This window comes from Pecten maximus, chromosome 2 (assembly GCF_902652985.1).
Source record: "Pecten maximus chromosome 2, xPecMax1.1, whole genome shotgun sequence".
Lineage (NCBI taxonomy): Eukaryota > Metazoa > Mollusca > Bivalvia > Pectinida > Pectinidae > Pecten > Pecten maximus.
In genome coordinates this window covers 42,687,314-42,710,878 of record NC_047016.1, presented here as the reverse complement: position 1 = coordinate 42,710,878, position 23,565 = coordinate 42,687,314, and the positions used below count along the sequence as shown (strand labels likewise).

The following is a 23,565-nucleotide window of genomic DNA, read 5'->3' as shown; positions in this document are numbered from 1 at the left end:
CCCCGCAGGAACCATCAGCATCAGAAACAAGTCAAAATGGTACACCTGATGTAACAAAGCTCCCTAGCTGGTGGTTGTCAGAATTGCAAAATGCTTACGCTAACATTTTAGAGCATTCAGGACATAAAAGATCAATGCCAAATTTATGGATTTTATATACAAAATTTGCAAGATATATGTATATATGAGAGGTTGAAGCAAATTCTAATTAGTACACAAAACTTAGTTTTGATATCCAACGATTTACACAAAATATGGGAAAAATGAAAATAAATCCAAATAATATCAAAATTAGTTGTCAAATAAGAAAGATACCAGATATATATACTAATATAGACTTAAAAACTTAATATAGACTTAAAAGTGTTTCGATAAGTTTAAAATGAGCTTTGATACAAACACGTTAAGTCCTAAACATAGGAAACTTAAATTAATAGAAAAAAATAGAATAAATCAGTAATATTTTTTTGTAACTTTACTCTACTAAATGATTATTAACTTGATTCCGGTTTGGCGTCCTCCGCCTCTCTTGTCTTGATCAATCAGTCTATTTGGTATTGTATCTTTAAAATAGAGCAAATTATTTTCTAAATTATCCTAATTTTCTTCTGTTTATCTCTCCTACCATTTCCTTTTACAATACATATTTATTTTATACAATTCAGATTATCTTTTTTATTCTAAACAGATTGTATTTTTCAATATGTCTCAAGTACACGTATTTGCTTTTTTGCAGTTAGACGTACATGTAAAACCATTTCAGGTAAAAGTAGATTTCAATTGATTCCACGAGGAAAAGGGGTATCTGAAAGCTCTTTTACACATGTCAGACAATCTAGCAGCTATATTCAGATACGTACTGAATGTAAAATATATAGCATTTTTAGATCTCCTATCCCTTAAAATGTATGATCTTATATAAGATATGTTATCACGATATTATGCCGAAACACAATACAACATAGAATTATAATTTAACTCATTCCATTATAACAATTATACACGACGAGAAAAACTTTTTTTTTCAAATATCTGTGTGTGTATTTCGGCACAAATTGCATGACACTTGTAGAAAAAAAATCTGATACTTTCTCAATTAAGAAAAGTAAAAAAAGGGCTTATATCATCTATTGTTAAACGTACATGTAGTGAATGAGCGAATAGTGAAAATTGGAGATAATATCTCATTTACATATTTAAATTGCTCATTTAAATATGATTTAAAATTTGGGCATAGTAATTTTTAATTTTTTTCTATGGTCTGATCTAGCCCACAATCTTCCCTTTGGTGCCATTCCTATAAAGGACTACTTACAACCGGAAACCAGGGTAAAGTCTGATTTACATATTTGTTACTGTTAATCTTAAAATGAATTATAAAACATTAACCAAAAGAACAGGTCCGGAGTTATATATTCGCATAGAGTACAAAATTCACTACATGACAGTTGGTAAGATGCAGAAATGAATCAATACTTTTAAGGAAATCGATTGCTTTCAAACGTTAGGTGAACGTTACTATACGTATGTTTAGGAATGTTATTGAATATAATGAAACACAGCTTTCTGAAAGCAGATAGACACAGAAATCTAATTTTTAAATTTACAGATTTCGATATTATATATGTACCCTTTGTCTGATCTTCAATGAAATTAGTAAATTAATGTATTTTTAGATAATTAGGATTGCACACCAACGCTGTCACGAATGTTTTGCCTTATATATCAAGGCTGCTAAATAGAGGGATTAACGTCTCCAAGCGAGACCAAGTGTGATTTTCCTGGCTTGCCTGGGTTGTCACATGAACACAGTTCCCTGGTAGTTATAAGCTTCTGAACTCTGACCCCTATCTGAGAGAGTGTCCTAGGCTCGGCTATAACCGGAACAAGGACATTAATCCTCGTCAATCAACCCCTATCTGATTATAATGATAATCGTTATAATTCCAACTTTTAACTTAACTCTAGAACACATGTCGTGCTATATGTTATGACCACCGGTACAGTTGAAAGATTCATTTATATTAAATTCGACTTTCCTGGAATCTGTGCTGAAACACATTAGCTCGTTCATTTATTTCACCAGCAGTTTTATATTATAAACACCAGCATTTAAACCTTGCCGTTCATCTTTTTTTAAAGATATTTCTTGTTTTAACCTGAAGTGTAAATATAAATATGACCGGGTCACTTATGGCAAATAAATATTTAATTTAATGTCAAAAAACTTTTGCTTTTACGTACAAATTGGCAAGAAAAAAATATTAACATGTTGACAAAAACTTGTTTTTTTGCCATTATATGTGACTGATTGAATTTTCATAATTAGGCTTAAGGGTACCTTTAAAGACAATTCTTTTGCCATTATGTAAAACGGCATCTTGCCGTTAAGGTCAAAACATTTGACATCAAGGACAAAAGATTTGCCATAGGTAATTTTTGTTACTTAGATAAATAAAAGATATGCCGAAAACAAAGTTTTACTAGACTGCTACCTACAGCGTGTCACTGTCTTTGCTCTACGAGTTATGTCCCCGAGGATCTGTTAAATTGACGAGGATTGGTCTATTTCTTGATTATTGACCAATCACACGCCGCGTAACATCTGTCAACGTAAAGCAGTCGCCAACATGGATAAAATGACGAAGTGTCTGATGTTGACACTTGTAATTGTTACAACACTGTTTATGCCGCTATCTCAGGGGCGAATTTTCGACCTGGATTTAAAGGTGAATATGAAGTTTAATTTCTTCAATTAAAATACAGTTAATTTATTGTTCCCCCAATGCCCCGATAAAAACAGGAGAGGGGATGAGGAGCTTATCGTGAAATGTTTATGGAAATGATCATGGTAATATTATTCAAGTTTGATACTAGGAAGGAAATTTCTTAATGACTATATTTCCTGGACTGTTTAGCCATACTGAATATATAATGTATTATTCATGAAAACCGACAAATTGCATATTTCAAGAATGTTACCTTATATAGACGGGTTATATATATACATATGAAAACTGGCATTGCCTGAAACATGGACATAGATCACGGGGCATGTCTACTGTAGTCTTTCATTAAAAATAGCCAGAAATACATGTCTTCATATATAGATATTTCTGGCTATTTTTTAATATAAGACTAGACATGTCCCTTTGCATAGATGTGGACAAGTGCACATGATAATCACAACTATAGGTATAGCTCATTTATATTTGTTTACATTTGCCCTCCCTAGACAAATCTGCTTTATATCATTATATGGCCAGATTTGCAGGTGCTCATTTCTTGTCGAATTATACACTGTTGATAACATAAAGGTATATTTGAGCTATATCAATGCTACAGACTTGGCATTTATAAGAGTACACATATATATAAACCCTAATTTTAATAAGACTGTATATTAATATAACACTCAAATATTTCAGGCAGATGATCGTCGAGAGATACCCCTGAGTACATTTGGCTTCCTCAAGAAAGGGACTCTGGCAGTCAATATGACTGCATTTGCTGTCATTAGTCCAGAAGATTTTGATTACAAAGATGCAGTGGTAATAAAGACTGAAGATAAAATATTTGCCATAGTTTCAGTCTGCTGTCATTAATTGTACACAGATTGCAAACAGTCACATGGATTGCATTTTGTATTGTCTAAGTTAAAAAAAAAATTTAATTGAAAAACAAGATTAAATAAATATTACTTTAATCATTGATTAATTGATCACAGCATTTTCATTCGAAGAAGTAAGTATTAATGGTGGTCACTGGTCAAGGTTTATATTGGTTAGAATTGACCACTTTTGAAATTAAAAAAAAGTACAATTCATGATATCTGTTGAATCTAATTAGTGAGCCCCTTGACAGATTTATTTTATTGATGAGGGGGACTGTGATATATCTAAGTGAGCCGCGGGTGGCTCAGCATTTATTTTGTTATATGATTTATTTTATCGCACAACAAGTTTTTTTTTTCTTCTGAAGTTTCCATTCAGCCACTAGATCTACTAACTAATTAATAAACCAGTAACTGTGTGATAGTCAGTTTCAATACATGTTTGAGTTCAAGGCATTCTGCTGTGCATGATAGTAAAGCATTTTAGAAAAGGTTTCACAATACTGGATCATAATACATAGTTTGGTGTCATTTTTTTTTCAGTTCGGGTTCACTCTCGACAAAAGTGGCAGCAAAGGAATTTCCAGCTATATGGTATGTATTATATATTCATATGTAGAAATGTGCTATTTTTAAAGAAAAAATAAATTGTTGGACTGAACTCAACTCTGGGCAAAATTAATACTGAGATAAAATCCTAACATTGTAACTTTTAACAGAATACATATGTACCTACACAAAGCCTTATTTCATTGTTCAATCAACTTTTTGAGGTAAGTTTTTAAAAGGTGTATTCTTACGCTTTTGAACTTGTTGCTGATTCTCCATGTTTTCTATGAACGGGATATTATTTCTACAGGAGGACAATCAGGGCAAGTGTATCCTACAGTCACCACCATCAAAACAGTACACAGACAACTCTGTCTCGATTGTGTTCTTCAAGATGAACTTCAAAAAGCTTGAGTAAGTTGACCATTATTTGATCTGGGACATAACTGCATCCAAGGTTCATTAACCTGAGCTGATGAACAGTAACTCCCTAATCCCAGCTGTTGACCCCCTTCACAAGCTATCTTCTAACCCATGCTATTGACCTCCTATATAAGCTGTCCTCTAACCCCGGGCCATTGACACCCTACACAAGCTATCCTCTAACTCCGGGCCATTGACACCCTACACAAGCTATCCTCTAACCCCAGCCATTGACACCCTACACAAGCTGTCCTCTAACCCCAGCCATTGACCCCCTTCACAAGTTGTCCTCTAACCCCGGGCCATTGACCCCCTACACAAGCTATCCTCTAACCCCGGGCCATTGACCCCCTACACAAGCTATCCTCTAACCCCAGCCATTGACCCCCTACACAAGCTATCCTCTAACCCAAGCCATTGACCCCTTCACAAGCTATCCTCTAACCCCATCTGTTAACCTCCTACACAAGCGAATGTAAAATCTCATCTGTTGATCCAATATAAAAGCTGTCCTCTATTCCAAACTGTTGACCCCCTTCAGAAGCTATTCTCTTAGCCCAGCTGTTGATCCCCTCCACAAACTGTCCTCTAACCCCAGCTGTTGACCCCTAAAACAAGCTATCTTCTAACCTCAGGTGTTGACTCCTACACAAGCTGAAAGGATTTAGCCCATATTTGGTGTGAAGCATATATAATCACTGAAATGTTCAGATGAGCGATGCAGACCCCATGGGCCTGTTGTTGATGTGTACTGAGCTAGTTTGAGACTTTGTTAATCTGTTTATTGATCTGGTAGTTAGACAAAGTTACTATTAGTTTCACATTCATGAAGAGATATCTTGATATGATTAATATTATACAATTGTGGCATTTCTTTTCTGTCTATATGAAGAATAATGGAGCAAAGATAACCAATACTGGCCGAGGCAAGAGGCTGATGTTGATATTGTTTTATTATCTGATCTCCATAAATCATCAAATTGATAGAAACCATGTACCATAACTGTTTAAGTATCAAAACCAGAGCACAGAATTGCCAACATCTGATCCCATTCCATTCAAACTGCACCAGAGTGTCATAAATACTGCATCTTGGATAAAACATTGTATTGCACTCTTCCGCAATTTTACGGAATGTGTTGACAAATCTCATAAATGCAGGAATTACATCATGAAACACTTGCAATATCATGTTTTATCACTGTCGCAGAGTGCAATTTGATAATAAATTGAATAACATATGATCAAATATTTTTTAATGCAGACCAATCAGCGTCTGAAACAAATTTGAAAAAATGTAATAAATATATTTAACTCATTGTGTATTTAAGATTAATGATATTGATTTAGAAATTTAATACTGCTTATGAGGGTGTTTGATCAGATGATATAACATTACACACTGCAGGATGACATTGATAAGAAGAGGGAAAGGCATCAAGACACTCATGATCACAGATGATCAACAGGTCATCAATAGTCGACTTGGACGTCCTGTCATGTCCAAGCCGAAGGTTCTCTTGGGAGACAAACATCTGGTCGGGGGTACTAAAACCAAACGTGAAGCTGCCAAATCGCCACAAGTCTCCACAACAACCTTAAACAGTGCAAATGTTCCCAAGCCTTCAGCCAAGCCTGATGTGAATGTTAAATCTGGTTCTACAGGAAAAAAAGAAGATGTGAAAGATACTTCTAAAGACAAACAATCAGATGTGAAAACTGGTTCAAACACCGAAAAGGATACGAAACCTGATTTAACAGATAATAAAAAAGATGCAAAATCGGCTTCAACAGACACACAAGGGTCCTTGAAACCAGCTTCAACAGACCAGACAGGAAATACTTCAGCTAAGAGTGAGCCAGTTACAAGACAAAAGATTAAGATGCAGAGGACAAAGGCTGGAGATTATTCTGCCTATGTAAGGGTTCTAATCTGCTGTTAATCATTGATAAAGTGAAAAAAAGTATATAAGAGCAACTTGGGGCTGAGTTTTTTTTTTACAACAACATATTAATGATTGGAGCTGATGACATTTTGTGTCTCTAAGGTAGCATAGTGTAATGGTTTCCAATTGCTATAAACCCTTGTCATATAAATGCAATGGGATTTCAACTAAACTTACCAACAATAATCCTTAAACGTTATAGATGTGCGTATATATAAGAGGTAGAATTTGCCTCCTTGTTTCGGAAAGCTAAATTGACCCTGACCCTGTGTTACAAGACTACAATTAATTTCATTATTCTCTAAATAACGTCACAGGTGGTGGTGGGGGAGGGGGGTATGAGTTGTACAAATAACGTCACGGGTGGTGGGGGAGGGGGTATGAGTTGGTCCCCGGACAACAGTTCTAGTTTATGTTGGTGTGTAAATTTTATGCTTTATATTTGACAGTTTGGTGTGGCTATAGATACAGACGAGGAAGAAGGTCTGTACAACCTATACTTCCATAACTGTTATAACTACCCCAAGGAGCTGACGGATATCCATCTCATGGTTAGTACCACTATCATTTATCTTCAGTTGAGTCATGCTCAAGGATCTTGAGTCCTTTTACACCAAGATAATGTTCAAATCCTCTAATCATCAATGAAACCTATCCTGCTTTTATAGTCACAAGGGTCATATGTGCAAAAATATCTAAACAACTTCTTCTCAAATAACAACAGCCCAGTGGTCATGATATCTATATTTATATACGATGAATATATTGAGCCAGTAGCATGCTGAGATGAAGAGCTGCCAAGTTTGTTGAAATGACCAAATTCAAGGTTTTGAATGTGTAGACATATATCGACAACGTTTTCTCAATTTTACGGTAGCATGCTGGATTTCTTCACCAGCATTTTGATGTACCCATCCACCTTCATGCTGTCAAATTGTAGTGAGAAATGACCCAAGTTTTAGCCCACCATCAGTGATGATGGTTTGCAGGTGGCCAACTTGGATTTTGACAGTTGAAGTACAGTACTATAATCATAAAAAGTGAAAAGTAGAGAATAGAATGATCTCCTTACATGAAAAAAATAAAGATCATTCAATGTTGGGCACTAAGATCCCTCTGGGATCTTTTGTTTGGAAAAACAGACATTTTAGTGAATTAGACAATATTACTTGTCCGAAATATAAATCTGTTGGTAATTTGACTCATTTGGAAAACATTGCTGTACTTTCTGTATCGTTATGAATTATACAGTAAATTCTTATAAGATATATATGAAGGGCAACAATTTTTGCAAATTTTTTATATACAGTGGATCTGACCCCCATCCCAGGGTCCTGATTTTATCTATATTTGGTCGGAAGAATCATTTCGTAAAGGGAAACCAGAGTTGTATAAATGGTGGGTCTGGCCCCTAGGGGCCTGAATGGCAGAGCCAAATTAGGGAAATATAGCAAATTCTTTAGAATCGGTCTTCTGCTGAAGGAATCAAAGAATTTAATCCAAATCTGGTCTGACATCCTTTGGTGAAGGGAAACCAATATTGTATGAACTTTCCCCATAATGTTACAGTTGAAACACTCATTCTTCTTTCCATGTTACAGTTGAAGATCACAGAGGCTAACGCCAACAACTACTTGTCTGCTGGGGAGATGCCTATACCTAAACTCTACTTCTGTCTCTTTGTTTTGTATGTTCTGACAGCCATCGTCTGGTCAACAATCCTGAAGAGGGGGAGGTAGGTTTATAAAGAGTCAGTTTCAGAACTTGCAGGAGACAGGTTTGTTTCATGATGAGTCTTTCAAGTACTTGTAGGAGTAACTGGGAGTTTACAGTCAGGAATGGATTTATCAGGAAATTCATTTGGGAACAAAAATGGCAATGATGTATTTGTATTTTGACTATTTTCCTATATACTTGCTCATAAAACCATGAGAAGAAGAGTACAATTTGGTTGTGGATTTCCAGTTAACAAACTTAATTATCTTGAAAGGCAGTTAATCTTTTGCTCAAATAAAAAAAAAACTCATTGCATAAGGTCACCAGAGATTAAGTCTCAAATGACCTATTGCAATTGCTTTTCGTCCGGCAGCAACCTGGGAGTGTTGTGCGCCAAAAACAACTACATTTTCAACTTCTTCTCAATAACCGAAAGTAGAATACTGGGATTAAGGGCTACTAAGTTTGTTCAAATCAATGACCTTGACCTACTTAGAAGGTCACAAACAACTTCTTCTCAGTAACCAAGAGGCACAGAACTATGATAATGGGCCAGTAGCATGCTGGGATGAATGGCTTTCAACTTAGTTCAAATGAATTATCTTAACTGTATTTCAAGGTCAGAGGGGTCAAATGTGTTAAAATCTTAAACGACTCAATTTGGACCAATATATAGCATTCTTGGATGAAGCACTACCAAGTTTGTTCAAATGAATTATCTACTTCAATGGTCATAAGATTCAAATGTTTTAAATGTTGGTTGAAAAACAAATTATATCAGTGTACATCAGATTTCTAAAAAACTTGATTTGATATAACACTTTACACATTACTCGTCCACAGTGATGATGTGTACAAGATCCACTATCTTATGCTGTCTGTGATCATGGTGAAGAGTCTCTCGTGTCTGTTCCGTTCTGTAAGTATCACCAATTCACCATCACGTGTCTGTTCCGTTCTGTAAGTATCACCAATTCACCATCACGTGTCTGTTCCGTTCTGTAAGTATCACCAATTCACCATCACATGTCTGTTCCGTTCTGTAAGTATCACCAATTTACCATCACGTGTCTGTTCCGTTCTGTAAGTATCACCAATTTACCATCACGTGTCTGTTCTGTTCTGTAAGTATCACCAATTCACCATCACGTGTCTGTTTCGTTCTGTAAGTATCACCAATTCACCATCACGTGTCTGTTCCGTTCTGTAAGTATCACCAATTCACCATCACGTGTCTGTTTCGTTCTGTAAGTATCACCAATTCACCATCACGTGTCTGTTCTGTCTGACATAAAGTATAGGTAATATATAGACTGTGCTTACCTCTACTGATATTGTAAACCTTTGATACTGACATACATTTACATATAGTTTTTTTTCCAACACCCATACTTCTTCCTGAAAAAACAAAATGGTCATATTTTCATTTTGTAGATCAATAGCCATTTCATCTCTGTGGAAGGATTTCATAGGGAAGCCTGGGCAGTCCTGTATTACATTGTATACCTGTAAGTATGAGAAGTAATTGTATTGACTTATGCAGTAAAGCATTTATTTCACAAGGCAGAGGATAAAGAAGAAACACTTTATATGATCATATTATCAAAATCGCTCTGAGCAGCCAACATTGATAGTAACAATGATAATTCTTTGTCAAAGATGAATTGTTTTTAAACGAACATACTTTTATTTTTAGGACCAAAGGGGCGCTGCTGTTCTCCACAATCCTTCTCATAGGTGCAGGCTGGGCCTTTGTCAAACACATCCTGTCTGTCAAAGAGAAGAAACTTTTCCTCATCATCTTACCACTTCAGGTAGGAATAAAGCCTGTAGCCACTGTCAAGGCAGTATATATCGACTGTAAGGTAGAACCTGTATATACTGATTATACAGTATAACCTGTCTAAACTGTACAATGAAACACCCTGTCTATACTGACTGTACAGTGGAATGTGTGGTCCACACTGACTGTACAATAAAACCTGTCCACACTGACTGTACAGTAGAACCTGTCCACACTGACTGTACAATAAAACCTGTCCACACTGACTGTACCATAAAACCTGTCCACACTGACAGTACAATAAAACCTGTCCACACTGACTACAGTAGAACCTGTCCACGCTGACTGTACAATAAAACCTGTCCACACTGACTGTACAGTAGAACCTGTCCACACTGACTGTACAGTAGAACCTGTCCACACTGACTGTACCATAAAACCTGTCCACACTGACTGTACAATAAAACCTGTCCACACTGACTGTACAGTAGAACCTGTCCACACTGACTGTACAATAAAACCTGTCCACACTGACTGTACAATAAAACCTGTCCACACTGACTGTACAATAAAACCTGTCCACATTGACTGTATAATAAAACCTGTCCACACTGACTGTACAATAAAACCTGTCCACACTGACTGTACAATAAAACCTGTCCACACTGACTGTACAATAAAACCTGTCCACACTGACTGTACAGTAGAACCTGTCCACACTGACTGTACAATAAAACCTGTCCACACTGACTGTACAATAAAACCTGTCCACACTGACTGTACAGTAAAACCTGTCCACACTGACTGTACAATAAAACCTGTCCACACTGACTGTACAATAAAACCTGTCCACACTGACTGTACAGTAGAACCTGTCCACACTGACTGTACAGTAGAACCTGTCCATACTGACTGTACAATAAAACCTGTCCACACTGACTGTACATTAGAACCTGTCCACACTGACTGTACAATAAAACCTGTCCACACTGACTGTACAATAAAACCTGTCCACACTGACTGTACAGTACAACCTGTCCACGCTGACTGTACAGTAAAACCTGTCCACACTGACTGTACAATAAAACCTGTCCACACTGACTGTATAATAGAACCTGTCCACACTGACTGTACAATAAAACCTGTCCACACTGACTGTACAGTAGAACCTGTCCACACTGACTGTACAGTAGAACCTGTCCACACTGACTGTACAATAAAACCTGTCCACACTGACTGTACAATAAAACCTGTCCACACTGACTGTACAGTAGAACCTGTCCACACTGACTGTACAATAAACCTGTCCACACTGACTGTACAATAAAACCTGTCCACACTGACTGTACAGTAGAACCTGTCCACACTGACTGTACAATAAAACCTGTCCACACTGACTGTACAATAAAACCTGTCCACACTGACTGTACAGTAGAACCTGTCCACACTGACTGTACCATAAAACCTGTCCACACTGACTGTACAATAAAACCTGTCTATACTGACTGTATAATAGAACCTGTATAATGGAATGTACTGTCCACACTGACTGTACAGTAGAACCTGTCCACACTGACTGTACAATAAAACCTGTCTATACTGACTGTATAATAGAACCTGTATAATGGAATGTACTGTCCACACTGACTGTGCAATAGAACCTGTCTATACTGAAAATACATTTATTTAAAACTTGTTTATACTGGCTATATCATGAAATGTCCTGTCTATACTTACTGTATAATAAAACCTGTCTAAAATGACCCTAAAAATTGCAAAATCTGTCTCTACTGACAATACATTAAAACCTCTCCATACTGACACTGAAATGTCCTGTCTACAGTGAATGTAAAATAAAACCTATCTATACTGAAATTTTTCCTGCAGCATTATTGGGCAAATGAGATGCGATATTGTATAAATAAAGGGCATGGCTCCCTTGGGGCCAGAGGGATGGAGCCCAGTAGAAGAAATAGAGATATATCCTATAACTCGCTACTACTTCTGAATGGCTGAATGAATTTTGATGAAATTTGGGTAAAGGAGATCCAATGTAGTATAAACAGATGTATGCTTCCCTGGGGCACACACAATAGAGGAAATATAGATAAATCATTTAAATTAGTTTACTCCTTGTCCTGAATGACTGAATGACATTTGACCTTGAGCATTATTGTGGGCAAAGGAGTTCCAACTTTGTATCAAAAGAGGACATTTGACCTTGAGCATTATTGTGGGCAAAGGAGTTCCAACTTTGTATCAAAAGAGGGAGGGACAGGGCCCAATAGGGGAAATAGAAAAAAAACCATTGAGAATCTTTAGAATGACAGGATTAGGTCAACATTTGGTTTGAACCATATTTAGCAGAGGCAGCTCAAAATTTAAAGTAGGATAATATTTGTAATATAACTTAAATGAGAGTATTTTGCCATGATGACTGTAATATCTAGGTGACCAATGCAGACCTAGGCCTCTTGTTCATGTTACATGCTTTTTTGGCTTAATTTGCTTTGAATCATCTTTGGAATCAGAAAGCTAAAGGTTTATTAGATGAAAGTGTTGACTGCAATGTATGGAACTACCAGGTGTGAGGCAGATCCTAAATGTGAAAACATTTGTATAGTATAATTTACAATGGTTTGCCATAACATTAATCCAGGTGAGTGATGCAGGCCTCATGGGTCTCTTGTATCTTTTGTAAAATCTGAATGCAACAGTCATGACTTTCTTTATCATAGTTTCTGGTCAATGTGGCTATGGTTGTCTTTTGTAGGTTATCAACCAATTTGACCATAATATCAATGTTTTGTAGGTTATCGACCAATTTGACCATAATATCATGGTTTGTAGGTTATCGACCAATTTGACCATAATATCAATGTTTTGTAGGTTATCGACCAATTTGACCATAATGTCATGTTTCGTAGGTTATCGACCAATTTGACCATATATAATATCCTGTGTTTTAGGTTCTGGACTTGTAGGTTTTCGACCAATTCGACCATAATATCCTGTTTTGTAGGTTCTGGACAATGTAGCCTTCATCATAGTGGAGGAGAGCCAGGAGGGCCAGTCTGTGTACACCATGTGGAAGGAAGTGTTCATCATCATTGACCTTCTGTGTTGTGGTGCTATCCTCTTCCCAGTTGTCTGGTGAGTGTGTGCTTTACAAAAGTGTGCTGCAAAACTGTGCAAGATAACTAAACAAAACTTTCTACATATTAATCAAGTGGTCTGATAGTGCCTTCTGCTATGTAGGAGTTTTGAATTTTGATTTTTTTTTTCATGGAAGGGATTTGTATCGCCTGGGTTGAAAAGTTTCTGTGCAAGTCCTACTCACTTTCTTTTTCACTAGACTGTATCTGTTAGCTTGATCACTCTTACAGCCATCAAGCATATGATTGACATGTAGTTTATAAAATGTATATATCTAAAGAAATGCATTATCAGTGGGGGGAAACACGTGGCCTGTAACAGATAAAACAAAAAGTCTGATAATGGCGGACAAAGGTGCCAAACACTTCTACACCATTTCTTGCATATTGTGAGAAATGATGTAGAAGTGTTTGCAATAACTACAGCATATAGTGATGTCTTTTGTGTATATCCATTGAGTGTTAAGCATTATGTGTCCCGTGCACTTATTAGATTGTTGATATTAATACAGTAAATAAGTTTAAAAGTATCAAACTTACCGCAAGCTGGAACCGTCGTCTGCCATTATCAGAATTTTGTGTTCCCATATCTGTTACAGGTCACGTGTTTCCCCCCACTGATTATGCCACTTTTGTAACAATATTTTCTATTCGACTGACTTCCTTTGTTTGGACGATGCATATTACTTCATTTCCATTAAAGTTGCAATGTATGTTTATGTTTTACAAACATTTGTAGACTTATTACTTGTTTCATTTTGTGTTTTCAGGTCCATACGTCACCTTCAGCAAAGTGCTAGAACAGATGGCAAGGCTGCCATCAGTCTTCAAAAGCTCAAGTTATTTAGACAGTTTTATATCATGGTAAGACAACATCAACATCTCAACTGACTAATATTGAATAATTATTAATAGTCCTCATTTAGGTAAAGAGGTTTGGGTACAATAAAACACATTTATTACACACTTACAATGATTCCATGGCTGAAGACTAGTGTTTATCTTTCCTGCCAAACTGGCCTCTCATTTGTATGTAAAATTTCAAACATGTAACAAATTTCATGTGACGAATGAACGCCTATAACATAGAAACATCGGGTAAAGAGCAATGCTAATTACCATATTACATACTGAGTCGTGGTCACCTGAGTGATGACAGCCTTCTCACACAATAGGATGTCACCTTTGTATACTACTGTATTGATAATTGTGTCCAGGTGTGTTGTCAATGCTGGTAAGATTGACAAATGAAGCAATTTATTGTTATACATTCTATTGAATTCAAAGTTTGGAGTTACTGTACTGTTTTATCAATAAAACTTAACCTACTGTTCTGGTAGTCATTTTTAAAATGTTGTCTCCATTTTGTCAGAGAAAAACTTTAAAGGGATATATTGTACAAGATGGAAATTGTCTGTTCTGTACCCATTAAGAACTCTTTTAAATGACCGTTAAAACTATTGTCGGCATCAAAATATTTTTCCTTTGGTCAATATGGACAAGCAAAATTGGTGGGATACCCCCGGATAACATAGAATTAGACAGTCTAAATATAGCGCCTTATATTAGGGAATCCGGAATTGAAGATAGCGGATCATTGATCTTAATATGCGAAATATATTTGGTACTTATAATTTCTACCAGGATTGCAATTTCATTGCTTATTAGACTTATTTTAGACTTATCAGGGCCACACTAGCGTTTGTAAATCAATGTAGCTGGATCTATAAAGAATTTCCATCAATTAAATACAGTCAAACCTGCTCTAATGACCCCCTGTATATAACGACTGCCTGTCTATAACGACCGGTTTTAAGATTCCCCGTGAGATTTTACTATATAACGACCCTCTGTATAGCGACTACCTGTCTAATGTGACTAACGACCGGTGATTTCGGAACGGCGGTCGCTAATTTGTTTTCTATAGCGACCGATTTCTGTCAGCCATCTTCTGCTCTCGGCAGTCATTCCTCATAAAATCCCAGGAAAATTCAGACACATTGACCCTGGCTTGATTATACAAACAAAGGACCACCACAACCCTGGCCTGAGTATATAAACAAAAGACCCCTACCACCTGTTAGCCTATAATTACTGTAGCTGCCCTGGCCTGGGGCTCAGTGAGAGAGGAGTCGGGCCACCATGCGTGTCGGTATTACATTACAACTGTGCACAGGTGGCTTCATTTGACACGGTCACTTAATTTTGTGATTACAACTAGGATACATCACTTCAATAACAAACACTGGTCATATCTGTCAACAAGATTTACTCACATGAAAGCCAATAATGCCTTTCTTAATCGTAGCTGTCGGTACTAGCGTTTGTACTGCCGCCATCTTTAATTAGTCAATACTAATAAAAAGTCGTTAACTGACACAAATATACGGATTTCAATTTGGGTCAAAAAAAAATATTTTGGTTTTAAGAAGTAAGACTATAACACAAAATAATTAGTAGTAACACAAATATAATTAATTAATTAATTATTGTGTATTCTTTTTCTTTATTTATGAAAGAAAGGGAGATAATTTGATAGATACATATAGCATTATTTCAGAACAAAATATTTAAAAAAAATTATCCATAAGACCATTTTGAGTTATATTTTGTGTTTGGGTCCACAAAATCATCAAATATTAAACCCTTCAGATTTATAAAGTTGATGCATTTATTTAACTTCTGACTGGTCTTCTGAATGCCCTGTTCAATGACAATTTATTTATGGCAGGTTTAAGTAAATTGGTTGGTGCAATAATTTTGACCTGTCTATAAAGGCAACCTGTCTATAGTGACCGTTTTTCTGCCTCCCCTTGGGCGGTCGCTATAGACAGGTTTGACTGTATTGTGCTTTTGTACAATTCTTATAAAAACATCCATACCTGAATGTGTGGAATTATATCCCTTCAACACTTGAAACAAAATATCAAATCATTAGTGAAGTTGACATTACCTAAAGGGACATAGCGGCCAATTGTGAAATTCCAGGAACAAAGTGAAATGAACTTTGAAGTGTCTTGTATTGGGCCAGATAAATGAGAAATGAATGACTGCAAAGCCTTTTTCAAATCAACGACCTTGACATACTTTTTTGGTCAAAATAGTCAAATGTGTTGAAATTCTTAATAGTATTAAAACCAGGGTCACGATATGGGGCCAATAGAGCTTTTGATCTTAAAATCAACAGGAACTAACTTAGTATTAATGTTGCATCAGAAGTATGTCTGAGAAACAGGCCCATTCAGCCTCTTGTTCATTGTAAATTCTCTGTTCTAAAATTACAGGTGGTGTGTTATATCTACTTTACACGGATAATAGCCTATCTTATAAAGGTAAGTATACAATGTATGTCACCAAGATAATAGAAAATTCTTTATGTTGTAGATATAACCAGTTGTTTTTGTTGTAGATAAATGCCATTCATTCTGTGTGTATTAAATGAATGTTAGCTAGTCCAAAGGATTGGTGAGCTTATGACATGGCACAGCATTCGTCATCTATCATGCGTCCATAAATTTTATTCACAGCCAATAACTTAATTATTTATTTACTGATTTACATGAAATGTGGTCAAGATGTTCAGTTCACAAAAGATACAAACTGTCTTGAGGTCAAAACTCAATGTCAAAGGTCAATGGCCAATTTCATATCTTTTCCCTTAGAAATATTTTCTTATGACATGATGAAACAAAGTTCATTGGAAATTGGAATAAAATTCCACCTGACTAAGGTTAAGGTCACAAGGACATTTTTTTGTATTTTATTTTTATTAATGATGAACATTTTGTTATGACACTACTAAGCAAGAAGTCCACTGACCAGATGTCAGGATCACCAGGTTAGAGGTCAAGGTCTTTGCACTGCTGAATATTATGAATTAAAACATTCTTTGGAAATAATTCAAACTTGGGTAGAATCGTCAGTATGGGATGGCAGTTTAATGGTATGCACATGTGTATCTGCCTTGACTGACCTTCTGTCGAATATGCTTAAAACAACTTCTCAACAATAAAAAAGTAATAGCCACTAGCTCATCATATTATTTTTCATTGACTCTCGGAGTGATTTTATATATCGTAGATAGTTACTGTTCATTCTAAGTGATGTAACCGGTGTTTTATGTTGTAGATAACTGTACCATTTCAATATGAGTGGGCTTATGACCTGTTCCGGGAGACGACATCTTACCTGTTTTTCCTAGTGACAGGTTGGAAGTTCCGTCCTGCATCCAACAACCCTTATCTACAGGTGCCCCAGGATAGTGATGATGAGTTAGAAATGGATGAAGTGTAAGTTTTTGTCTGAAGGTGTGGTGCTGAAATGTAATTTTTTAGCCAAACATCATCAGACTGTGAGCTTTTCAATTTGCCCTATGTCATCCTCCGTCTGTAAGCTATCCTTATTATCACTATCTCTTGAGACGTACTGAAAGGATATTCCTGAAACTTAATATGTATGTTTCCCTTGGTCCCATGATACATTTTGATTTGTCAAGTATTTTTCGTTTGTATTTGCATTTCCATCACCCTTTCATTTATTTAAGATTACATTTGTTTGTGATTGAGTTTGTTTTCAATTCCATGATAGTCCATAATTGTGAAAACCCTGATTTTTGCAGTATTATTAAAGTGATATTTATATCGTTAACATACACATGAATTTTAAACAAAAATGTATATATCTTAAATCAAACAAAACAAATCAAATAAGCATAAAGATTAAAGATTAAACAAGGATTTGGTTTATTTGCATTTAGCTAGAAAAAAGTGTGATGTTTGGGTTAAAAGATAGAGTTTGTCACTGTGCTTTAAAATTTAACTGATGTTTTTGCTTCACAGCGTGACAGAATCTGCTGCACTGGACACAGTAAAACGTGTAAACCAGAAGGAGGAATCGGGGACCCAACCTAAACAGCGGGAGAGCAGTCATGAATACGATTAGAAATGAACTCCAGACAGCGAGGGAGCTATCATAAATACGATTAGAAATGAACTCCAGACAGCGAGAGAGCTATCATAAATACGATTAGAAATGAACTCCAGACAGCGAGGGAGCTATCATAAATACGATTAGAAATGAACTCCAGACAGCGAGAGAGCTATCATAAATACGATTAGAAATGAACTCCAGACAGCCAGAAAGCTGTCATAAATACTATTAGAAATGAACTCCAGATGTCGAGAGAGCTATCATAAATACGATTCGATATAAACTCCAGACAGCCAGAGAGCAGTCATAAATACAATTTGATATGAACTTCAGACAGTGAGAGAGCTGTCATAAATACAATTTGATATGAACTCCAGTCAGCGAGAGAGCTGTCATAAATACGATTTGATATGAACTCCAGTCAGCGAGAGAGCTGTCATAAATACAATTTGATATGGCCTCCAGAAAGCGAGACAGCTGACACAGATATATCAACTAGGATTAAATTAAGTTGTAAATATTCACTCTGTACATTATAACTGTATTAATTTAAAGTGATTATCAATATATCTAACAGATGTCTTTAAGTGAAAAGACTTTTCGTACGGCTGTCAAATTTGACGGGGGTGTTATGGTATGGTTTCGTCCATCCATTATTCCGTTGTAAGGTTTTGTTTTCAGGAGATCTCCTATATTTTTCTTACCATTTCTTTGAAACTAGTTAGGATTAATTATTATGTTATACAGTTGTGTTACACTTAACGGTGTTTCTAGCCCACCATCATCAGATCGTGGCCTGATCAAATCGCCCTGCATCCATGGTATGTCCTTAAACAATGCTTGTTATCGCTATTTCTTGACAATACCTGACAGGCAGCCATCTTGGATTTTGAAAAAAAATTATGAAACTTTGATATTGCTATTTCTTAATAAGTTGTGGAAGGATATTTCTGAAACTTGATGTTTTGGTACCCCTTAGTCCCTAGTTGTACCAGTTCAATTTTGAGATTGACCATGGCCAGTGAGACAAAATGGCCGACATGACGCCATCTTGGATTTTGATAATTGAAGATAGCGTTATTTCATGAGAAGTACTGGAAGGATATTTCTCAAACTTCATATTTAGGTTCTCTTAGTTGCTAGTTTTGCCAATTCAGTTTTGAATCGGATCCAGAGAAAAGATCAGTCTTTCATCGGACCAATAAAAATGATTTAATGGTGGGTGCCAAGATCCCTCTGTGATCTGTTGTCATTTGACTATTTTTGTAAAAGTTATTGCCCTATGTCATTTTTGTTTGGAGATCTCCTTCATTTCAAGACTGATTTCTTTGAAATACTGTTATCAAGTTATATAGTTGTGTTTCCCTGAACAGTATTTTCATTTGATTATTTTTGTAATGATATTGCCCTTTGTTTATTTCAGTATTTGAAGTTCTTCTGGAGATCTCCCCTACATTTTTCGACCATTTTTTTCGAAACTTGGTTGGCTTTATAATCATGATATATATTTGTGCAAAAATTACTGTCCATTATTTATTACAAGTGCTTGAATATTGTTCGGAGATCTCCCCGTACAGTAATCCTCTGATTTCTCTGAAACTTGGTAGGCTTTATAATCATATATAATAGTTGTGTTAACTGAGTTGGAATCTAAATCCTGATAACTTGTATTCCTCAATTTGTTAGAAATCAAACACTGACTTTGAAGGTCAGGGCAATAACATGCCACATAACCACTCATACAGTGTAAGGTGATGTCAATCTGATTTCAATGCAAGAAATGTAGCATATAGCACTATATAACATTCGACGGGCAAATATTGTTCCACTCCATGATACTCTTGTTATTGTTTTAGTATAAGTGAATAATTTATGTGTTGATGAAAGTCAGAGCTGTACAAGTCTGGGATTATGTTTTTGTTGTTGGTATAACTAATAATTATTATAAAAGGGGAGTAATGGTTTGGGACCACAGTGTGATATGAGCCTCATTGGTATATTTAGACTTTCTCTAAGGAGAGAGAAGGAACAAATCTTGTGTAACTATGTATACATGTATAACTGGCTTGTGTGATGTCTGTATCGTGTGTGTGTAAAGTGTTAGTGTGATTGCTTATGAGCACTAATTTTTGATTTTCAATAAATGAGTGAAAGAAGTAAAAGGTGAAAGTTTGATTTATTTACACTATTGACTATTGTATTGCAATTTTTTTTTAAGCAAGTGTAAAATTCAGCACTTTAACATAAAAATTCCAGTTCTGGAATAAGTGGGTATATTATTTTTGTTTTTGTGATTGGCTGGCATAGAATTATTAATTGAGCATTCATTTAGGAGCAGCTCTTCTTAGCTTACCTCGCCTGAAGATTTAGAATCAAAATATATGGCTGGTAGATAACTTGAATGACGCCTGACAATCTGTACGAAAATGAAATTACCTTGATACATGTTCATGGTCAAAGGGTCAAATTTGTTAATACACCAAAACAAGTTCTTTTGATTAAAGGGACACCATCATTAGATTTTGCTCTTTTTCTTTGGGCAAGCATTTGCATACTTGAAATAAGACTATTGACAACATTATATACCACTCATTGGGAAAAAATTGACAATGACTTCAAGCTTCAAACTTTCACTGATGAACATCAATGTTTTGATCTGAGATAGTCGAATTATCACATCATTTTTGTGGAACCTGCTTTTCAATTAACTCTGAAGAAAGTAGAAACATTTTTCATGTTGAGTCGACATGCACCAGGTGTCTGACCATAGCTTCATAACTCTGAAATGGGACACACTTTAAATATATAATGAAGTTATGATTAGCTTATATAGTGATGTGATAAAAGACACTTAAAAGTATTAGTTCTATTTACGAATTAAGAATTTCTGCTTCTTCAACTAAAATCTTGGGTACACATGTATACATATAGTCTAACAAATTGTAAATGAGGTGATCCCATTTGTACACAAGTGTTCCAACCTTTGCTAATTGTACACATGTTGTAAGTAAGCTTGTTCGTAATAAGACATCTTGTCTGTAATTAGACAGCTCATTCCTAATAATGCCACATTGCATATTGTTTCCATTATGCATCAAATATATAAGTATCATGACACTTATGAGAGAAATAAGAATGAAATCTTTGAAGCCTATTGTCTACAATTTCTAAATGTTGCTGTTTTCTCTGTCACATTATATTATTTTATCATTGTGTGATTGATAGTCAGAATTATACTTATAATGCAATTTGCTTGTTATTCAAATAAATAGTTTATATTTTTGTCTGTGACGTGTGTATACTGTTGATGATGATAGGGCTTTTTATAGGTTTTTTTGTCATATTTCTATATCATCAAACATCTTAAGAAGGAAATACATACTTTTCAAACAAAAATGATAAATGTATTAAAGTTGTTATTTAATGATACAATATAATGAGTTTACTAAATCACCTTTCTGTGCTTCATGCTCAATCTTCCTATGTATACCAACAGATAATTAAAATCAAAGACATGCTATCTTTAAAACATATTATGTTCTATTGTATACATTAAATTAAACTTATGGATTGTATTTACATTGCATTGTTATAATTTATAAAAATCAGTGCTCACAATTGTTGGGTATCTTGTGGAACAAAAACTAGAATAAAAACATTCACTCTGAAGAAAACATCTAAATTGTTCATGATTCGAACATGTTATTATGTGTCATCGGGATTTCGGTGACGTGAACATACCCACTGGACTCGTACACAATGCTACAATCCAATGTTGACATTTTGCAGAGTTCTGCTGCTTTCTTAATACCACTCTTACTCTTCTACACAAAAACATATTACTAGTATCCCCTGCGAAATGCGTTTGCAAGGGATATTGACTTGGCCCATTAGAGGGCTTACCCGGGTTGTAACTTCTAAACCACAGGGACTTGAGAAATAGTTACAGTCTACATGTATTTGAACCTTCCCTAGTGTGTAAAGCACATTTTGAGACGTTTTGGGGCGAGAGGCTAGATTAAAATTTGGTAAAAATGACACCCCCAGTGTTCATATATAGGAATATCATACTTGCCAACTTTCCCGATTTAGTCGGGAATTTCCCGATTTCAGACTCCCTGCCCCGTCTCCCGATCGTATAGATAAAACATAGGGTATTCTCCCGATTTTGGAGAATATGTCTTGATAACCCCGTATGGAGCCCCTATTCATCTTGTTAGTTTCACTTAGCCCTATGACAGGTAACGCTTGCTGGCTGGTGAAAGACATATGTGTGGGGCATTGGTCAGTTAACTGACCTGCTCACAGACCGTAACGAAATTCTGACACTTCACTGACTGCAAGGTTGACAATACCCCGATAAATAAACAATTAATTAAAACCAATTAAGCTGAGGACGCGTGGTGATTGTTTCGTAGCAGGTCGATCATGGTTGATTAAACGCTTGCAAATGGCTTCGTATACTGCCTTTGATGTCAAGCGCATAAACGACCTCTACTTGCCAGTAAACAGACACCGTAATATCTCGGACAGAAAAAGTGAAAATAACACTGACAATGTTATCAATGGAGTATCGAATGTGACAGATTACTTATTGAAATGTTAACTACATTTAAACATTGGCTGATCTTTAAATAATTAGCACAAGGAAATAAATTCACAATAACGACCATTTGCCTAGTTGCCGGTAGGTAACATGTCGTTTCAATCACCGTATCATCATCATACTTAGTATCAATTAGCAGAGACTTATTTTGGCAGAAACTTTCCCAATTCACGTTTTGAAAGACAAAAACATGTCCACAAATACTCACTTTCTTAAACTAAATACTGTCTTGTTAAAAACTAAAAATTTAAGTATCAGTCCCGACCTACAAAGCACTATATAGTGAGTACAACTGCTAGTACAGCCCTTTTTATTTTTTTGTATCATTGTCTTTGTTTTAAACCAAAGGAAACATTTGAAATTTCATTCAGATATTATATTGTTATATTGTTGCTAGAAAGTGAGATCATTGTGATAATTTGCATCCATTGACTGACATCTATCTTACAACAAAGTTTTCATAACATATCTAAGTAAATACTTTTATTTAGAGTGAACAGTGAGTTAAAGAATTTCCAGAAATAATTAAAAATGATGTAATTTTGCATCTATTTATTTGTAACTTGTTGCTTATATAATTATCTTTCCAAACTTGAATAAAAAAATCATTGGCCAAGCTTGAAATAAGTCCCCCCCCCCCCCCCTTTTTCTTTATTTAATTGAGGGAAAGTGAGTGTTCATGCAAGGAATTTATTTTCCAATAGCAAATTATCTCCCCTTAGTTTTTGTTTGCTAAATGTGTCGCGCATGAAATGTGTTTTCCAGTCAAAAATGTCGCTCACGCACTTTTTCCCCCATGAGAATTTTAAAAGTTGGCAAGTATGGAATATGAACACCAGGGGTGT

The 23,565-nt window shown here is 35.6% G+C and overlaps 1 protein-coding gene across 1 annotated transcript; it reads left to right on the top strand.

The window, feature by feature from the left end:
* The first annotated feature begins 2,621 nt into the window (after positions 1-2,621).
* Positions 2,622-21,689, top strand: LOC117322151 (protein GPR107-like). Its single transcript, XM_033876917.1, has 15 exons — positions 2,622-2,729; positions 3,429-3,551; positions 4,157-4,207; positions 4,473-4,576; positions 5,994-6,504; positions 6,981-7,082; positions 8,133-8,266; positions 9,091-9,166; positions 9,682-9,755; positions 9,944-10,061; positions 13,053-13,183; positions 13,956-14,049; positions 16,470-16,517; positions 17,314-17,474; positions 18,024-21,689. Exons 1-15 carry the CDS (start codon positions 2,631-2,633, stop codon positions 18,124-18,126), a joined length of 1,929 nt encoding a protein of 642 aa, XP_033732808.1. The 5' UTR covers positions 2,622-2,630; the 3' UTR covers positions 18,127-21,689.
* Positions 21,690-23,565: the final 1,876 nt, after the last annotated feature.

Bases quoted from the DNA above. Each gene is read 5' to 3' on its own strand.
- LOC117322151 (XM_033876917.1), top strand. From the start codon at position 2,631: ATGGATAAAATGACGAAGTGTCTGATGTTGACACTTGTAATTGTTACA. The intron at 13,184-13,955 runs GTGAGTGTGTGC...TTGTGTTTTCAG, and splicing joins ATCCTCTTCCCAGTTGTCTG to GTCCATACGTCACCTTCAGC. The intron at 17,475-18,023 runs GTAAGTTTTTGT...TTTGCTTCACAG, and splicing joins GAGTTAGAAATGGATGAAGT to CGTGACAGAATCTGCTGCAC.